At 35.5% G+C, this 21,294-nt stretch overlaps 1 protein-coding gene across 3 annotated transcripts in view; it reads right to left on the bottom strand.

Annotated features, from left to right (window-relative positions):
• LOC120075044 (kinesin-like protein KIN-7C, mitochondrial) overlaps nt 1–10,836 on the bottom strand; it is a 21,740-nt gene extending 10,904 nt beyond the window's left edge. For 2 of the 3 annotated variants that reach the window (XM_039028192.1, XM_039028193.1), the window contains exons 1-11: nt 10,357–10,836; nt 10,111–10,208; nt 9,682–9,771; nt 8,949–9,001; nt 8,384–8,449; nt 8,220–8,273; nt 7,914–7,973; nt 7,239–7,317; nt 6,953–7,020; nt 5,965–6,027; nt 5,734–5,838 (exon numbers count right to left, since the gene is read on the bottom strand). In XM_039028192.1, coding sequence (XP_038884120.1) covers nt 5,734–5,838; nt 5,965–6,027; nt 6,953–7,020; nt 7,239–7,317; nt 7,914–7,973; nt 8,220–8,273; nt 8,384–8,449; nt 8,949–9,001; nt 9,682–9,771; nt 10,111–10,208; nt 10,357–10,634 — 1,014 coding nt within the window. In that variant the 5' untranslated portion in view covers nt 10,635–10,836. Of the gene's footprint in view, nt 1–5,733; nt 5,839–5,964; nt 6,028–6,952; nt 7,021–7,238; nt 7,318–7,913; nt 7,974–8,219; nt 8,274–8,383; nt 8,450–8,948; nt 9,002–9,475; nt 9,595–9,681; nt 9,772–10,110; nt 10,209–10,356 lie in introns of those variants that run through there. The other variant, XM_039028194.1, reaches the window with a different exon arrangement.
• Between the last annotated feature and the right edge of the window lie 10,458 nt (nt 10,837–21,294).

Here is a 21,294-nt window from a genome sequence, read left to right as displayed (position 1 = left end):
AACCTGCACTTTCTAGCTTACTTTCACATCCTGTATTGTATTAGTGTAGTTAGCTTGCTTTTTTACATTTTCATTGTAAGTGACCAACTCGCTTTTGCATATGCAAGGGGCGCCAGTTGGCTTTTTGTTCAGAATGCACTATAGATGGGGAGACAATTAGGGTAATAAAGACTAACCATAAACATATCATCTCTCATACATCGCCGAGTACTACTCTATTAAAGCCGTTGTTGATTGACTTATGTGTCTTAGTCATAGTCTACTACATCTGTCTTTCTTGTATCTATATTAAGAACTCTCTACAATAATCGTCTATCTAAACTGTTAATATTAGCCACCATGTGTACTAAAAACCAAGTCTCAAATCCGTACTATGCTTCTAACACAACCGCTTATCTCACCCCTAAAAACAAGTGTGTGTGGTAGAAGGTAGTGCAAGAGACAAAGTCTATGCCTGTTCGAACGCAGTGGTGTTATATTCTCCGAGAGGAGATGTTTGGCTGCGGCTTTGCAGTCGTTTACCAAATTCTTCGATGTCTGAGACGAACAGATGCCGCAGTTAGGGAGTACCAAGTAGTCTACTTAAGAGAAGCTTTCCGAAAGAAATTGACACTTCGCACAGCTTGTGTATCCCACGAAGCCAAGGTCTTGAAGAGCTATATTGAGTTTACGTGAGGAAAGCACTCAGCTGTTTACTCAGTCTGCTGGAGACGAGTAAAAAGAAAGAACTGAAACAAGTTTATCCACCATGTGGATCACTAGATTGGTAGAGATGTACACACAATAGTGGGTGTGATTTGTCCTAGAGAGAGTGAGTGCGTCTGAGATAATGTTCGTTGCTGAGACTCGAGCAAAATTACATTAAAAGATTAGCCTGAGACACGGAGAGATGCCTCGAGAAATTGATTAAGAATGGCCTATGGTAGGCTCAGGCAAAAGCAGAACTAATGAGATGCGTGACTCTATTTATGACGTCTCAAGAGATTGGATGAATAAGAGAGTATTGTATCGTGAGAGCAAGACCTGTAACACTCCCTGGACCGCACCCACATTAATAAAGAACATCAACCTCACCAGTAAGCTAGTAAATTAGAAGAAATGTCAAAAAGGATACGACAAAATGTATTCAACAAGAGTGTTGATCGTAAAGAGCAGTAGCGGTAGCGGCTACCTGTCTATAGCACAAAGACGATGTGTCTGGAGGATCAGGCAGCAGTCTCGGGGTCCATTCAATTAACGCGTTGCTGATCCACATAGGAAAAGGTTAGGATGATTTGTCCAATCCGTAAGAGCCTGAGAGAGGATTGAGCAGATTTGCTTCCAGATCAATAGACAATACTTGTGTCGGAGAATGGTAACGGGTTCGTTGATAAACATAATGTCGCATGAACTCATTCCGACAATAGGTATTACCCATAGCGTAGAACTTAAATCATCATACCAACCATATTTGGATCGTTTTCAGAAGACGCCAAGTAGTTCCTTGCGGTATGTATAGAGTCGAACTAAGGTAGATGAATGACTGTGGTGAGAATCACTCAAACGCACATCACAGATGGGACTGAGAATGCACATGGGGAACCCATATGCACTCAGCGCTAAGTGGGATAGTATGAATTGGACATGTTGTGAGTGGGATTTTATAGATAAACCGGAAGGAATAAAAACCCATCGCGAGTATATAGATAAATATACGATCACAAGAAAACGCAGAAAACGAGACCAAGAATCGGCTCATGCTGTGGTGCGAGAAGCCGAGTAAGCTATAGCGCATATTTTCAAGTTCTATGCGAGTTGTCGCTGTGCAGAACGATTTAATCAACTATAGCAGAAGGGGCTACGTAAAACATCTAGTTGAGAGAAGAAACGCAGTCTTCGATCAAGTCAATAGCAACGATGATCTAGTTGAGATGCGTATATTGTGGTGGAGAGTTTGCCATCGGAATTATTAAAGACAATCAGAAATGAGCTCTATGCCTCTCCATGCCACAGATTTGATACATGGTGTTTATGATATAGAATATGCAGATGAGTTGATATCCAGAACAGCTTCTTTCGTTTCTGACAATGTCGTCTACTCCTTGTGAAGAATATACGATGAATGTCTTATGGGCTCGATCGAAAAACACTTCAGAAGAGCACATAAAGGCAGAGTATCTCTAGAGTACCAGGGCAAATGTAAGCAAAGCAGTTTGCAGGTCAATTATAAGCAGAAAGAATATTCGTGCAAGCATCAATCTTGAAGAAAGGTAACAATGTGTCATTTTGCTGTTGTGAGATATGGAGGGAGCTGAAACGTGACGAAGACTTCATATATAACAAAAGACTATATGACAGAGAGTACACTGGAGGATCTCCCCTCAGCTACGGCGGCAATAGCTGAAAGAACTCACGGCTAACGCTGTACGACCTTAGCACTGACTCGCAAAGATTGCTGAAGAGAACAATCAACTTCTCCAATTGGTGAAAACATGGAAACGCATTTAAAAAATAAAAATCATTGACGAACCCATTATGTGTAACAAGCAAAATCGCAAAACACGAACAGACTGTCCATCCTGCTTTTTCTCGCGCTGCTGAGTCTGGGGAAGGAAAGACAAGAACAAAGGGGTGGGACCGTAAATGCTTCACAATCGAGAATCAGGAAACAACTGGCGGGGGCCGCGAACTAATTCTAACAGCATACAGTTACACAACTCTGGGAATCTACTTGTTTCAATATGTAGGAGGGAGGACTAGAATAATCCAGGCTGAGCGGGTGAAGAGACGTATTTGGCTTTCAACAATTCCAAATGAAAGAGCTGGAGATGATGAACATATCTCACATAGATTCTGATTGAGAATCAACTAGAGTATTCAAATGGCTTTTCAAGTGGCCACATTGGACAATTTCTTTAACAGATACGCGAAGAGAACATCAATAAGCATTGCTGCCACGGAAGCGAGACGGTATACAGCACTAGCTTAAGTGCATAAAATTGAGAATCAACCCAGGGGATGGATTTGGGTATAAGAGAGAGTCTATTGCAACATTCCTAGTCATGCAAACGTTGCATAGTAGAATATGGAGAAAGGTGAACGGCTGTCTCCACTAGAGAAAAGGTTCTGTCATCGAATGGTCGGAATCGCTTAGGGTACACTTGCTACAAAGAGTCGGCAGAGAGCAAGACCATGATGCGTTAGACATCGTACACCTCAAGAAGTTAAGGAGATGAATCGACATGGGCCACTACCATTAAAATTGTCCATTGTCTATGTGAGAGGGAAAGCTCTCGCACTGCCATGTATGCCTGAGAACTGAATTGGGCAAGATGTGTATGCAGGCAGCAAGATGAAGCTGTGAATTTCCGCAGGCCACCTACATATTAAATTACGGGGATAAGCGAGAGAGAACTCCTAGTGAAGTTAGGGCAGATGGAATGGCTCGTGTATGTGGAATTATCGTGTACAGCATGAGTTCACAGGGTACTCAATTTTCGACGCTCTGTCTGACCAGATTAGGGGAGACATTTCTGCTTGAATCATAAGTCATACGCCTATATGCCCTATAGCCATGCTATAGATTATTATCTACAAGAATACTAACATCCCGCCTTCGGGTAGTCCAAGCCAGTAATCAGAAACAGGACGAAGATGGGATTGAGAACTATCGCACTGAGGCTCTCCAAGATATGAGTGCGTATGGCCACAACGCGGACTCACACCGATCTTCATCTGGCCATCCCCGAGTAATAAAGTTCATCTGATTAGACTTTCAGACTGATATTATTCAAGAAATCATTTTGGGGCTAGTATTAGTCACTGAAGAGGAGATTCCCCAAGACGTTCTATTGTTCTGGAAGAGTATCGGGACGTCATGCCGAAAAGCCTGCCAAGTCCTTACCCCCCGAAGGGGATTGACCATGAGATTGAGTTGTTGCCAGGGGCAAAGCGCCTGCCAAGAATTGCATATCGGATGGCACCCCGGGACCAGAAATTTGGCTGAAGCATTGCCGGGAACAGTATGCGATGTATAGGTTAGAGCATCGGATTTATATAGACCGGCAAAGAGCTTCCGTTATGAGAGCATTGCAGATCATCCTCACGTTATATCGCAGAGAGAAGAGTAAGTGTGAGTCTGCCTGAGTCTGTGTGCAATCGAGACTAATGGAGTGCAAACACACATTGAATAGAACTACACAGAGTTACCGCAAGTCGCAGAACTAATCGAACAGTTTCTTACTCATCTCTACGAATCCTTATTTGATCCAAGGACTATGCACTGTGCTTCCAAGTATATATCGCAAGAGCTGCACTCACCGTGTCTGGACTACTATAGGTTCGATACTGCTGAAGAAGACGAACCACAAGTACTGATTGTGTCCACGTAGGATAAAAGAAGTGCTCAGTTCGAGTTTACTACCTCGTGATGCAACTTTCAAAAGCGGCTAACCATGCTCCAGCAAACGTTCTGTACCGCTAATAAAAGCCCCAAGTGTTAATCACACATACCAGGTCGAGACAATTGGTCGACAGTATAATATCTGATGACACTGGGGATCTATAGTGCCTCGTTGGAGGACCATCGGCGCACCTCCAACTGAGTTTTGAAAAGCTGAAGGAGAATCAGTTGTATTAAAAGGGAGAAGTGCTTCACTTTCCAAGAGCGCATGGAAATTTCAACGTTAGGACCGCCACGTGATTGAGTGTGGTCGCGATTTGGTATGTTGAAGAGGGCAAGGTGGCCGCAATTAGAGACTGGAGGGTACCATCATCATCTCGTTCAGATCAGAAGACTATACGATCCTTGGTACTGCGAGTTAGTAAGCCACCAACTAGACTAGAGAACATCATTGTTACTGGCGGTTGCGTAAAGGATTCTCACACGCGAGAGAACAGTGCCCGTTAACCGAACTGTTGAATGAAGATACTAGCAATGGAAGTTGGACTCCTGAATGTCAAGCCAAAAAAGAACCTCCGCTTGACTGGCTTGAAGAATATGATTGAGTGTGCCTGGTGTTGCTCGGAAATTGCGCCGATTATATCAGAGACCAGAGTGAGCCAGGCCATATTGAAACCCGTTTTCTAAAACCGTTTTCCCTAAAACGGGGGTGGAGGTTGCAAGAGGCACTCGGTGTGCCATCGGCAGTCCGTAATCGAGTTGGCTGGCTTGTTCGTGAGCGGGAACAAGTGCCGCACAATCGCTAAGAGAAGCTTCCGAAAGAGCGATTGTGACACCCAGCGTACTATAACCATTTAGTAAGCTGGGCAACATTTTTCTTATCCAAATTACCAATGTCGAGGCCCCCATAGTCCTAAAAGGGGGGAAATGGTAGAAACGCATAGTAGAGAGGATAGCTTGGGTGAGGGTGAGTGTCCTTTTAGATGAGCACTTCATTTTGTTTACTAATAAAAACCCTTTCAGATAAGCTCTTCTTTGATGTTTGTATTAACAAGATGGCTTTTCTATAACTTCTCGTTTGCACTTTTCTCCATTTTTTGGGTATATCTCATTAGTTTAATAAATTTTCTCACTTGTTTATTTTGAAAAATCCTTTATAACATGAGATAATGTGCATTTATATTGAAGAATGTCATCATTCACAAGGGAATTATAGGGAGAAAATTTTACATCAGGAGTAACTCCCAAAGTATCTTCTTTTCAATCACATGACTCCCAATCGATGAAAAGTCAAAGCAAGCATCATGCCCTGTAGGCCAATATAAACATGGGAGACAAAAGGTAAGTCTTACAGTGCCCAGAGTCAGTAAGCTCTTGTTGATGTATGAACCCTCTTTTCTCCGCAAACCAGTTGTTTCTGTTTTTGAACTTTCAGATCCTGCAAGATCAATTAAGTGCTACAGCGAGCATTTGAATTCCATTAGGATGACCATTAAATTTTGGAAAGAAGTATACCAAGAAGGCTAGACTGGCTAAAAAGATCAATAAGAAACCAAATTCCAGAAAAAGGAGCAACGCATTACCAGTTGGGACAATGTCACATCTTCTTCACCATGATACTCCCCATGTGGGCTACTTTCAATGGTCTAGATAGTGAAGGGGAGGTGAGAAGTTAGATTCAACAACTAAAACTCTTTAAACAGATTAAAATGACGACAGAGAACACCAGAAGATGAAACATAAATTGCTAGCCTTCATAAAAAATCATGGGCAACAAATCCATTGGCAAACATCTAACGTAAAAATTCTCCAAAAAATACTGTTCAAATTTCAAAACAACTTCCAAAATTCCCTTCAGAAAATCATCTTCCTCAATTGATAAGCGAAGTATTAAAAGGCCAGCCTTCCAATGTTTAAAAAGTAATGAATGCCTAAAATGGCAGAAGTAGTAATTAGAGTTTTATCTTTCCTAAGCTCTATGCATTTATAAACTTATGTTGATCCCAACAAATCTCAAAATAAAGCAAGCCAAAAAAACTGCATACTTCCACCTTAAAAAGTTCTACCACATCTTGCCAACAGACAAGACTTTACAACATAATCAGGTATTGACAGGGTAATTTTTCCCATGTGTTTATGATATCATAGTATAGCATGCTTGGGTCAATATGAGCAACTTCCTCCACAGTCCACACATTTTGATTTATTGGCAAAGTCCGGCATGGGACCAAAAACAGCTTAGCTTATTTTTATTAGACCACCCGAAAAGAAAATGTACACCTATGCCAGAGTAAGGTACCATATGTGGCTGAAGGTTAAAAGCACGCACTCAAATTAGGTAAAAGAAAATAAAAAATTAATTTATAGAATGTGTCTTCACCCCTTGAACAATCAAATATAATATTTCTTTGTGCACATATTTTGTATACAAGTTCCTACCAACGTGAAAGCATTGACAGTGGTACTAGTTGTAAATTACTTTGCAAATTGAAATCAAGTCTGACTTCCACACAATATTTTCAAAATAATAATGACATGCTTAAAAGTCAACTAAGAAATAAGTAAAAATACCAAAGTGAATATAGTGTGACTCCGACTGCTAAGTAGATTGAAATTATTAGATCCCACATGCCGATGCTCTGTATAGAAACAATAACATAAGAAAATTCTGAGTAGGTCAGTCACAAAAAAGTTGGTCAAGAAAATTAAACATAAAAATATGTCAACCAAGATGCACTGATGTCGAGGTAGGCTTAAATTTTGCTATACTTTTCAAAATAAAACCTCCTGCAAAGGAGGAAGAAATTTGTACAATGCAATAGACCAAATGCTAAAAGTGGCTTTATAATATTCCAACCTTCTCCAGATGCTATCAAGGAAAGAGCATGAGCAGGGGACAAAACGACTTCTTCTTTGATGCCCTCAACATAAGTTCCCTACGAATAAGAATTAAAGACTAAAATTCAAAGAGACTAAGAACCCATAATAAACTGTTTGCTTCCTTATAAATAAATATTGTAAGACGTCAACAATTTGATGGGTTTTCCCTACTAGCTATCAACAGTTTAATGGATTTTTCCTGTTAGCTATATTATATATGTACTAATACAGCAAATTTTCTAAGAAGCTCCAAATTGCATATCGTGGTCTGCTAGTTCTTAGGACGCATGGGCACCATGAAGACATAGAACACTCATTTAGGAATATCTTTATTTCCTTGATTCATATAATAAATATTATCAACTTCATTATTCATAGTATGAAAAGAATGCATATTGAAATTGCTTGTTATGATGTTTGATTAAGAATGACAGGTCTTCGCATATTGTCCTTCCACAGTTACCCATAATGATATTGCGGTTATAGAAGCAATTACAGTGACAGCCCCTCGTACCAAGGAAATTATCTGTCCAAGCTCAATTAAAATAACAATAACCAGTGATAAATAAAAGCAAATATCACATCAAATTAAAAAGACAAACCAAAAAAAAAAAACAATTTGGCGTGTAGGTTTCAAAAATTATATGAGTACCTGAGCATCCTCTCGTACTCGTAGATTCTGACCAGTTGGATCAAGTAAATCATTGATGACCTGGAAAAATAAGTAGTTAAAATGATAAAATGAAATACCTAGCTCAAAACTCAATAGTTAAACATATATTTTTCAGCTACTACATAATAAACTCAGAAATTTGCAGACAATATGTCGCCCTAACTCATACCTTGTCAGATTAGTTTTAAAAACAACTATGTAAGGATTTGGATATGGGTAGCATGGGAAAGAAGTTTCACAAATCATGACATGACATTCAAATAATAATATTGCTATACAACTAACCTCGTTGTAGATCTCTAGATATGAAACACGAAGAAGAAACTGCCGCTCGGGTGTCTAAAGCATAGTAAACATGGTTGTCAAAGTTTATTCACATGTTTGCAAAGATGTTAAAGACAGACATTATATACTGATGCCAAAATTTAACAGACAGCTTGGTGTATTACCTCTTGTATAATTCCAAATACATCCTTCACTGCCAGTGGGATAACTCCGGGTGATTTTTGCTCTCCCTAAACACGAGAATAAATTGTTATTATACTTTGTAATCGATTGTTGTACGAAATGCTTGATTGCAGAGTTGATAATATGATTGGAGGGAGTTCCAGTTAGCAAACGGAAGATAAAGATTTACAAGGGTTGTAGACTTTCGGGAGTTCTAAGCATAACTGACTCCCATCAAAATAACAAAACTGACTCCCATCAAAATAACATAACTGACTCCTACGCTTACTATTCTACTCTCGACGCAGATAGCTTCTAAGGGAGACCATCTCTTTCCCCTACAAAATATTCCCCAACATAATTAACTCCCCCTCACTTCATCATTTCCCCATGCACCCTCCTTGAATATGTGAAACGAATTGGTGGACTTGTCTCAGTAGCATGTTAAACTAAAGATGCATCTCTAAACTTCAGTATGCTACTAAGTTAAAATGATGAGTTAGAAAATTAACGGCAGTAAAAGATATAGCTTATAATTCAAGGAGGATAAAGAATCTAGTAACTTACATGCATGGTATGAGTCTTACCACTGCTAGTGACACCATATGCAAAAACAGTACCTGCAGAATAGATTATATCAGCAATTCTAAAAGCAACTCGTTAAGAGACAACCAAAAGTGAAAAAAATCAAAATAACATTACACATCAGATTCACAACACGGCTCTAACCACTTGTGATCGCTAGTTTTATTGGGTTAGAAAAGTATAACTTGAACTATTAAATGGTCCCATAACTTGAACTATTAAATGGTCCCACGCCCTACATAAGTAGATTCCGCTCTAGAGGTCAAATCACCGTTTAATGGGGAAAATGATCCTATCAGCGCATTGCTCTGGAAATATAGTAATGATCAATGCTAGCAGCATATCAGATAAAAAGAAATAAATAAATAAGCAGCAACAAATTATTAAGCGTAGCCCATCAAGCCATAAGCGAACGGCAGTTTTGGTAAGCATCAATAATCGGGCAAGTAATAATAATGAAAGCCAATCTTTTACTTCATATAATAACAAACAGAGTGTCCTACACCTACTGAATAAAAAGTCTCGAAGAAATAATCCAGTATGCGACTGAGAGACGAAAATAACCAGAGCAATTAAATTTGCTTGTTTCCGCTGAATAGCGAATATCAACCGTTCGAGTACCATGTTGAAAACCTACATCGGTATGCTATGAGCATGCAGCTTATTAATTCCTTAATAATAATCTCGCTTTAAAAAAAAAAAAAGGTGGTGTTACCATTGATTCCATTCATTGCACAGGCAACAACTTGCTGAGCAGCAACATCGTATACATGACGAGTCGTTGTCGCGGGACCAAAAACTCTATCTGAAACATGCAAGAAATAACCATTTGAAAGAAGAATAGCAAATTCATCGACACGGATCAAATGAACAGCTGAGCAGCCACTAATAACACAACTATGTCAAAAGAAAATGATAGAATACTAAAAAAGTTTTAAAGTAACTTTTCGAAAGCTTAAATCACAATGCAATACTAAAGGAAAAGGTACTTGCAACTTTTTGGCTGAAAAAAATTTCTGGAGTCAACAGTTGACTACTCAGGAGAACGATGGATTCAAGATGCGGAACAGCTTGATTTTATCCAATTAAATCAAAGTGTAACCGAAATTTGAAAAGAGTGCAAACGAGGGGAGTAAAAACGAACCAAATCCATAAGCGATGGATGAGTTGAATTCGTTCCTCACTGTGCATTCTCCGTCCGCATACCAAGCTATCTCATCTCCTTTATTAAGCTCCCTAACACTGCTCCAAGTCAAACCAAGAAGGGAAAAGAATTTAGTAAGCTTCCAAGTATCATCACCAGCTCGAAGACAACCAATTACCAGTTTCGGCCAAAATCGGTCCACCATTTCTTCAAAGAATCGACTAAAAAGAAAAGAAAAAGCAATACCTTAGAGGTCTGAACCTAACCGTGACCGTCACATTTTCTTTAGCCTTCATGACATCGAGACGGTCAGGTCCGGGAGTGGGAGGGCTCGGTGTATAACTAGCACTTGTCACCGGAGAAACCGAAACCTTCGACGGAGGCCTCGAAGACGCCGTGGAAGAAGGAGTTGTTGGCCGACCGTTCGGCCTGGGCGCCGGTGACACCGCCGGAGACTTCCGTAAGCGGAATGGCGAGGTGTTAGAAGGTCTTTGGGACCTAGAAATGCTCGTCGACGACGACATTTACAGAACAGAAACAATCAAACAACAAGGAAGAAGAAGAAATCGAGCACAGAAAGATGAGAAATGCAAACGCTGATTGAGAGAAAAATATATAAAAGGAAATGGAAGCTTTCACATGGCGGAAAAAGGCAATGGGAGTTCAGAGGTTACTCCCTCCAAAACCAGTGTTTGATGGAGTCCTATTGATTCTTTGAAATTTCTTTTTTTTTCAAAGTTTTATTTCTTTTTCTGACCCGTTCTTTTTTGTTGTCCTTTTAACCATACGAAATGTCCAAAATAGACTCCTCCTAGCCCAAATAAAAACCGCCAAAGACAAATTTTCCAATTTAAAATTATAATTTCTGTTGTGACGGTCTAACTTGCTGGACCTCGACCATAACTCGACTAATCCTACAACGAATTTAAAATTTTATTTATTTTTTATAATTTATTTAAAATGTTATTTTAATTTTTATAAAGATTATTTTTAAATATAAAATAATGAGTCAACTTATATCAAATATCATTATCTATTAGTACTTATAATTTATGTTAATAGATATTAATAGTTGTTGATAAACAATAATATTTTGCTATATTTAAAAATATTTCGAACAATTTAGCTATTTAAAACAATTATCCTTCCTATAATTTATATTTATATTTTACTTTTGTCATTGTACTCTCACAATATACCATGATAATATATTTTCATAAGAAAATATTATTTTAAATGATAAAATTATTAAAAATATTTATAAATAATAGCAAAATACCATAGTTTATTTGTGATAGTGTGCGATAAATCACGATAGACTATTATCGATATCTATTATGATATAAATAGTAATTGATCTATTGCGATAGACAGTAAAATTTTATCATACTTATAAATATTTCGATCAATTATATAAAAATAAATTTTAAGATTTATTGAAATTATTGAAACGAAATTTGAGCAATTAAATATACATGCACCAAAAACATATTTTAACCGAATTAAAATCGCAGCGTTCGCCTGCAACAACGTGCCTTCTGCCAGGAATATGACCTTTGCTTCCTTCTTTCTTTCTTTCTTTTTTTTTTTGTTTTTTAATTTTCGGCTTTTTAATTTTTTGTCACATTATCTTTCGATTTTTTATTAATTAATCGCGTAAATGGTTTTTTTTTTTAATTTAAAACAGAGATAAATATTATATAATGGGAAATCGTAAATGTCGAGGTTTTGTGATGTGTAAGTGTAATCGTATATTCTATTAGCTAACTAATAAACTAATAAATTACTGTAACGCTTTTCGAAAATCATAAATTAGTAGTAATCGGAATAAAAAAATAAATAGATGTTTGTAACGATTACTTCTGAATTTTTCACTTTTAAAATCAAATTGCGTGGTAGGAATGGATTCAAATATCTAGTTCATTTGATGGTGGGTGATGGAAGGTCGTGTTTTGTTTGGTGGGATCCTTGGTTACAGGGTACGATTATGGATTCATATGGATCTACGGTGGTCTATGATGTAGAGAGTTGTATGGAGGCGCGGTTGTCGGAGCTTAAATGGTGAGGGAGGTTGGAGGTGGCTTAGGAGTTGTTTGAGATCTGGGGTCTTATTCAGACAGTAGAGCCTAGGGTGAGGGGGGAGGATTATTGGGTTTGAGTGCAGAGTGCAACTGGTCGATTTTCTATCACTAGTGCATGGGAGAGTTTGTGCCCTCGTCATCCTAGGGTGTCTTGGACAGGTCTTTTATGGTCGGGGGTGGTATTCCACGTCACTCATTTTGTGTGTGGTTAGTTGTGAGGGACAGATTGGGTACACAGGATTGGTTGAGGAGCTTGAGTGTGTTGTCAGAGGGGTATCTTCTGTGTGGAGTCGCGGGATCATCTATATTTTTTAGTGTGAGTTTGGGAGAGAGGTGTGGTCGGGTGTGTTGCATCAGTTGCGTTCGACTCATCGAGTGACGGGTTGGGTTGTCGAGTTGAGTTCGTTGTGTCGAGTGGGGTCGGGTAAAGGGGTGCGTAGTAAGTTGTTCCGTGTCTTCTGATGTGCTTCCATCTACTACATTTGGCAGGAGCGTAATCGTCGGCTTCATGGGGTAGACCGAGGACGGTGTCTGCTCTGTTTCACCTTATGGTCTCTACGGTTTGTGCTCGTACTGTTTCATGACGGGTTGATCTTCTCGGTCTTATCTAGTTCGTTTACGAATGTTTTTTCCTCTTTTTGTACTTGTCGTTGTTCTTTGTTTGGTCGTTGGACTCAGGTGGTGGGGTTTTGTTTCCTTTTCTCTATCTTCTCCCAGGTGGATGGTGTTGTTTTGCGTTTGTTTTGGTTTTGTTTCGATCGAGTTCTATTTTTGCTTGTGCTTTGTTGCTTTGTTGTCTTGTTGCTTTTATGTCTTGATCTTAGGCTATGGGATCCTCTTGTTGTTGTATGATAATATCACATATTCTTAAAAATAAAAAAATCAAATTGAACAATAAATTTGAATGAATGGAAAAAAAAGCCATTTATTAATTAAGTTTCTTTTAAAATATTTTCAGCAAGCTATGTTTTCACGCATGTTGGTTCATTTAATTGGTAAAAGTTACACAAATATAAATAGTATTTCTTTTAGGGCATATAAAGAGTATTTATAAGCAAACCTTATAGCTTACACACACAACAAAAACAATACCCTTGAAATATTAAACAATAAAAATCGTCAATCGATTTTAGACTTTATAAAACATTTCCTTGTTAGAATAGCTTTTCAAATACTTGTCAATACATCTTGATTGTTCGGTGGGTGATTCTCATATTGTATCTTTTAATCCCTCTATTATTATTGCTAATCTCTTTCTCGAATATTAAATCAATCTATTTAAATCATTTACTCTGAATGAGCATGTTGTTAATGAAATCTTATGAGTCACGCCTCCAATGGTCACCTCTAAAATGAATGGTATTCTAGACAAATTGTTTGTCGTGGAAAAATTAAACTTGTCCTTAAGCAAATGCATCCTTCCAAAGTGTCAGGCATGATAGTCTCCCGATTTTATTTTTATCAGAGATTCTAACACGTGGTTTGGCGGGATGTCATTGTAACTTGTTTTGTTTGTCTCAATAATTGCTCTTTTTTTCTAACATTTCAATCACACTTCAATCTTCCTATCTCGAAAGGAAAAAAGCATTAACTGACAATTGATTTCTGCCCTATAAGCTTGTGTATTATGTGCTACAAAATTATTTCAGAAATTTGATCAAACTGACTTAATATAATTCATGATCAAATTATACAACGAATCAGAGTGCCTTCATGATCAGAGTTGTTAATAATGTTATTTATTGATTTTGAACGTTTGCATCATATGAAGATTTCCTCCAACAAAAACAGTGTTTCATCTTTAAAGTTAAACACGAGAAAAACTTATAATAAAGTTGAATGGCATTTTCTATGCAGCCTTATGAAGCATATGAGGTTTAGTGGTGAGTTCAGGTAGTTCACATACGCATGAGTTATGTGTCTTTTCAAGTTCTTATTAATGGTGAACCTACAAAAACTTTTAATCTTGCTGGAAGTTTAAGATAGAGGAACCCTATATCTCCTTATTTTTTTTCCTTGTTTGCGTTAAAGGTTTAACTAGCCTCCTTCTTAAAGTTTAATATTTCAATTTGATATTTGATATGTGTATTGTTTGTCCTGCTCCTACCATTATTCTTTATTCCTTTTTTTTTTCTTTTCTTTTCTTTTCTTTTTTTAGACCCAATCCTTTTTTTTTTTTTTTTAAAGCTACATCATCTGAATCTCTGGAAATTGTCAGAATTTTGAATGTATATGAAAAGGCCTCGGGTCAGGTTATCAACTATGATAAGTCAGCTATAGCTTTTGGCTCCTACAATCCTATTGCAACAAAGATATTCACATTCAACCTCTTTAATGTCAAATTGGTCCATAATCATGGACGTATAGGGGTGTCTCTTCTTCCATATCTAAAAACAATCATGTGTCTTTGTCATACATTAAAAAAAAAAAAAAAAGGCACATAAAACTTTGCGGGGTTGGAAGGGGCACATGTGTTTTCAAAAGTTAGCAAAGAAGTGTTAATCAAAATGGTAGCTCAAGTCATTCCATCCTATACTCTCTCTTATCTTAAACTGCTATTGGGATCTTGTTCCATGACATCCACCTTTCCAACCAAGTTTTATTGGCCAAGCAATCCTTAAAAGATATCATTCTCTCGTCACTCGAGTCCCAAGGATAAGTTTTCTTTTTTCTAATAAATATCTTCCCCCATGCAAGTTTGGGTTATCAACCTCTCTATAATTGGCAAAGCATTTTATGACGATCGCGAGCTTGCCCCCAAAGGTGGTCGATGGAAGATTGGGGACGATCGGTTGACAGATATATATTTTGATCGTTGGATCCCCAAATAATCCACGTTCATTATTCTCTCACTATCGCATCCACTTACTATGGCTATGGTTGATAGTCTTATTTGTGAGAGACATTGGAACTAAACTCTAATTTATGAGTTATTATGTATGAGAGATGTTGAGATCATCAATAATATTCCCATATGTTAGTCTCCTTGCTCGTATGGCTTTCTCTAGCACTATGATAAAATTAATCTATTTGGTTACAAGTGGGTATAAGTGATCTCATACGTATTTGGAAACTTCATCTTTCCTCTAGCCTTGATGCAAAAAAGTTTGAAAAATCATCGTGGGCTCTTTCCATCCCACGAGAGGGGAAAAAAACCGCAAGTATGCTCTTTGGTATTGCAAAGGAAGTAGACACATTTGATCCCTTTAGTCTCGTAGTCTTCCCCTTTTTTACATATGCTATTTTGATGTCTTCTTTATTTTTTGTAGAGCCTGACTTTGGTGGACATAAGAATATCTTTTTCTCATTGCTTATGCAAACGTAACCTTATTGTTTCGATAAGCACATCCTTCTTAAGTTTGGCCATATACAGTGGGTGCTATATTTAGTTAAATCTTTTGATCGTAAGGTATCCCTTCACAAACTTTGTGGTCCTCTTTGGTCGTCCCTTACCTAGGATTCTTTCAAGGTGAATTCCGATGCAATCCTTAGTGGTAAGATGAGGTGAAGAAATCGAATTCCAACAAGCAATTGATCGTCACGCCATTAATTTTGATTAAGAATTTTGAAATACAAAGCAGGCAAACATAAAACTCAAGCATATTTTTCCTATTCTGTAAAGAATACAAGAATGTAGAAAACTTATCATCGAAGACCAATTCTTCAATAAATCCTTCAGCAAAATTCTTCACGAAGGATCTACCTTTTTTGTCAATAGTGACACCAATGTTAAGCGTTTCCTGCTATCCTTCACAAGGACTTGGTTTGTGGGAGCCACCATTTGGAAGACTAAGGGAAGAAAATTGTTTTTGTAGGAAAATAATTTCTCTATTGTACGGGAGTATTGATAGAGTGAGAAAAATAATTGAGAAAGCATTGAAGAATTTTACCAAATTATGTTCAAAATGCAAAGAGATCTCTGCATAGTACGAGAAAGGGGAGTTGACTCCCCTCACCACACTCTACTCAACTCCCCTATACAGGAGAGTTAAATTAAATTAAATTAAATTAAATTAAATACTTTTTGGTTTATCTACTTAATTAATATTGATTAATTAAATATCATATATTTAATCACTATTACATTTGAATGATATTCAAATGTATTTTCCTCCCATAACCTATAGTTTTAATGTGTATCTCAATCACATTCAAAATTAATTTTATAATACAATGTGTCTATATACATTACATTAAGTGTACCACACACAATTAACATATATTCTCTTATAATTTGAACAATTTGAATTCTTCCAAAACTATTTAATCATTGCTTACTCTTAGCGAGCTAGCAGAGGTAACTAATGAACATACATATTAAAAACTTAAATGATTCAAGATTAATTAATTGGACTATTTGATTAAATTAATCAATATGCATTAATTATGGGTCACTCCACCAAAGACCCATAGTTGCACATACTGTAAAATATTTATGTGTCCACGGATATAACCATTACTAGTAAATCGATCATTCACGGGTGGTTCATAATTAGAGTTTGGTTAAATTATTGTTTTACCCCTATAATAGCTTTTGTTCCTCAAGTCTCATTGATTCTCCAATAAATAACTTGTTTGTGGTCCTACCATAAATAAAATCCCTTTCGGTCAATAAGAAGGATTGTCCCATTGTTCAATATCAGAATAAGCATTTAAGTGAACAACATAGAAAAAAAATATTTTTTTAATATTTGTCACCTCTCTTTTCTTACTCACATTTTTACTCTCTCTACTCTCGTTCTCTCTCACCCCTCCATCTTCTCTTCTCTTGTTTGGAATTTGAGTTTTTCACCTCAACCAACTTATATCAAGAGCTACACATCTGAAAATGCCGCCAAATACCAAGCAGTTCTTCAAATCAAATGACATGGGCAAGAATGGGTTGTAAAAACTCGTGAGAAAATAAAGTTGAGACCCAAAAGATACAAACACCATTTTCCTTGAAATTGTGAAGAGATCCCAGCCTTATTTTTAGGGTGGAAATGGTTCGGTTTGGTGATCAAACTGTACCAAACCGAAATTTCTAATATGTGAAACTGAATCGAACCGATTTATTGGTTCAAATCGAACCGTATCAAACCGCATTCAATTTTTAATTCAATTTTACTTATATATATATATACATACATATGTATACATATAATAAGTTAAAAACGGTCGGTTTGGTTTCAAATTTAGTTTTTTCGAAATTAAAACCGAACCGAACCAAATTAATTCGGTTTCAAAATTTCTTCAAATCGGATCGAACTACATTTTTCGATTTTACTGAGTTTTTGATCCGATTCAATTTTTAAAAACTGTTCGATTTTTGCTGTTTAAATGACCACCCCTACTTATTGTTTGTGCAATAGAGAAAGCTAGGGAGAAAATCTATAGAGAAAAAGTGATGCTGAGGATATTAGATTCTCTTTCATTGTCAATTTTCCTCCTGGGTTCAAGATAGGGAAGTATTTCAAAATTGCAATTAGAAAATGGCAGCAACAACAATTTAGAGATGTTTCTTTCTTTATTGTAGAGATGAAGATATTGTATGGATAGTAATATCATAAAAAATAAGAAAATATAAAATCTGATGTTGTCTTCTTAAGATAATTTTACTTATTTCTTGAGTAATTGTTTCCTATGATGGAACAAATTAACTTTTTTATAGAAGCAGCACCTCGTCCACGAGATCTAACAAACTATACTTTGTGAAAATAAAACAAACTTCAACGACTTTATATAAAAAGGAAGAAAGTTTTAATAGGATAAAAGTGATTATGAAAAAGTTCTTAAAAGCAATTTGAAGAAACTATTATAGACTATTCATGGCTATTCAAATAACAATGTCTTTTTTTCAAGTTGGTTATTTTTAAAAGGATATTCATTAACAATGCAACTCTACACGATAGAATATCATTTTGGAACGTATTGCACACTTTTTCTATGAACTTACTACTATGCAGATGCTCAATTAGTGCTTGTTAAAATTCTCAATCGTGATGTAGGACTTCCAAAATTCGACATTTTAGGAACTAAATCACAAAAAAAAAAAAAAAAAAAAAAACGAGAGAGAGAGAAGAAAAAAACAGAGAAAGGATTGGACACCGAAAGAGGGAAAATTTAAAAACAAAAGGAAGCTAGAAAGTAGAGGAGAGAAGATAGGGAATGAGAGAGAACAAGAGTAGAGAGAGTAAAGTGGATAAAAGGAACAAGAGGGAGAGATGACAAATATTAAAAATATATTCTTTTCCAAGTTACCTTGCCATATCATTGATATATGTTTATTTTTAATTGATTTATTATTTGTGACCTTTTAAATCTATTCGGGTGTGTTTGGTGCGTGATAAAAGTAGATAGTTGAATTGAGTTGAGTTGGTATTTATTATCTGGAGAGTTAAATTATATGGGATGTGAAATTGTCTGTGATTGTTTGCAGAGTTGAGTTGAGTTGGTAATTATTATCTGTGTTTGTTGTGCAGAGTTGAGTTGAGTTAGTTGGGAATTTGATACAGTTCTTTGTGAATGAGATTAGTTCTATTTTTTTTTCTGTTTATTTTTTATTTCATTCTTTCATTTTTTAGTTTTATGTTTTGTTATTGTTGATTAATTTTCAAATATACACGTATTTTCTCAAATCATTTATGACATACATTGAACAATCTCAATTTTTTCTCAATTTGTAGAATATAATAGATTATTTTTCATATATATATATTTTTTCAAAAACTGTAATAATTATAATTCTCTTCAATCTGTAAAACATATCAACAAAATACATTTCGTATTATTGCTCAATTAATTGGTATATTATATATTGTATGTATATATATTGAAGGTAATTATCCCAATTACTGATTGGTATATTGTATTTATATATATTAAATCTTGCTAACTTAACATTATTATTTCATAAATCATACAGTTTATTTTTATATAATATGGATAATATATTTGGAATTGAAATTGTACATAGGATAATTACCTTTTATTTGATTATGATGGTGAGAATGTGATGTAGTATTTCATAAGATCACAAAAATAATATGAAACGACCTAGGAAGCACAAATACTTCTAATTATGCAAAGAATCGATATCAGATACAAATACGTCCAGATACGTGGTAGATACGTGTCTCCACCCGTCTTGTTGCCTTGAAGAAGTTTCCCCTTTGTTTGTCGAATGAGTAGGTTTTTCCATGTCATTTACCATTCTTTCTGCAACAATGATCGCAGAAGCCAAATCCGGTACATTTTGCAAACGAAGTTCTACAGTTCAGAATAAATGTGAAAAGAAGAATATCTATTCTTTTTTTTTTTTTTTTAAATTCAGATATGTATATTGCTTCCAGATACGTGAAGGGATTTTTTTTCAAATTTAAGCCCAACCCACAACCTATTTTATTTTAGTGCATGTTTAGGAGTGATTTTAAATGATCAAAAATCACTTTTTTTTCATTTAATTACTCAAAACTAATTTAATTTTCAAATTTACACGTTTAAATGCTTTTCATATCATCAAAATTAGTTTTGAAGGATTATACATGTTTCACGGTGCTTTTGAAAATGACAAAAGTGATTTCAATCATTTAAAAATCATTTCCAAACATAAAAGTCCACTTAAATTGAGCAATTCAAAACAAAATAAATTAAAAATGATAAAAACATAAAAAATTATATATATATATATTTTATATATATATACACACATGAAACGTAATTAAATCTTCATTTTTATTGCACACCCATTCATCAACTTCATTCTTTAATCTTCATCTTCTACTTCTTTCGCTCAACAATGACTCGACATTACTAGATTTTTTTTCAAGTTTTCACTCTCTTATTGAATCTATTTTAATCTAACTTAAATAAGTACCATAGCAATTAATTATATATATATATATATATGTATATATATAAGTATCTTCAATGTATCCATATCTTCTTAATTTTTAAAAAATTAACATATCGACATATCGTATCGTTTATCAAACACCCCCTTCTTGAAAATTAAAATGATCGATTTAAAAATTTTGGGATCAATGGCATCCATTCTTGAAAATGAGACCAAAAGAGTATTCTCCTTCCATTCAAACTATTAAAATCCCATTTGGTAACCATTTAGTTTTTTGTTTTAATTTTTGAAAATTAAACCTACTTCATTCACATTATTATAATGATTTGTTTTCTCAAATATTATGATTGAATTATTAGACGAAAAACAAAAAACAATTTTTTAAACTATTGATCAAAAAGTAGATAATAAACGAAAAACTTTGAATGAGAAAACAGTGTCCACTAAACTTAACTTAATAGGATGAAAAGTAGTTAGTTGTGCACTTAGATAGGTTATCAGGTGATTTTTTTGTGACAAAACTTAGGCTTCATATTCGACGAATTCTTTTAATATAGATTTTTTTAGTTGGTACAAACTAGCTATTTGCTCGTTAACATAGATTTTTTTAAAAATTAAACATTGATTTTCGGATAAATAATCCAAATTATGCATGGGCTTTCATAAGGTCTTCAAGTTCAAGAGCTAAGAGAAATTTGAGGTACAAAGAACAATAAATAAATAAAATCTCACACTAGCAATTTAAAAAAGAAAAAAAAAAAGAAAAGAAAAAAGAGAAAGAAAAATGAATCTTACATGAGTAGCAAAATACACACAGCACAAATCTGCCAAACTGTGCGTCTTATAATACCAAACTTCAAATAATCAAACCTTCAATCTAAACTTACAAATATTAGGTCATAAAACTAGAGCGAGCACCCATCAAAACTTCAATGTGATTCGCACACACCTAAGTAACAACACTTAAATTTCTATTGTTTCTTTTAATAAAGAATGGCAGGAATAGAAGATCAAACCTCCAACACTAAAACCAGAAGCAACCAATGAGAATTTTCTGGACTCATTGGTTGACTAACTCGGTGAGGTAAAATTATAAATAATAAACATCATTTAGGTTATTCAATCATCAATAATTCACTCATTCATATTTCACATTTCACTACATTCCATAATAAAAAGATCTGATCTATTCATATTTCTGCTACATATAGGAACGAAAAAGAGAGAATCACAGAACAGACAAAAACTGAGGAAAAGTGAGACACTCGG

The sequence above is a fragment of the Benincasa hispida genome, chromosome 4, assembly GCF_009727055.1.
Source record: "Benincasa hispida cultivar B227 chromosome 4, ASM972705v1, whole genome shotgun sequence".
NCBI classification, from domain to species: Eukaryota; Viridiplantae; Streptophyta; class Magnoliopsida; order Cucurbitales; family Cucurbitaceae; genus Benincasa; species Benincasa hispida.
The sequence above is the reverse complement of the archived record's forward strand: the minus strand, read 5'-3'. Positions and strand labels throughout refer to the sequence as shown.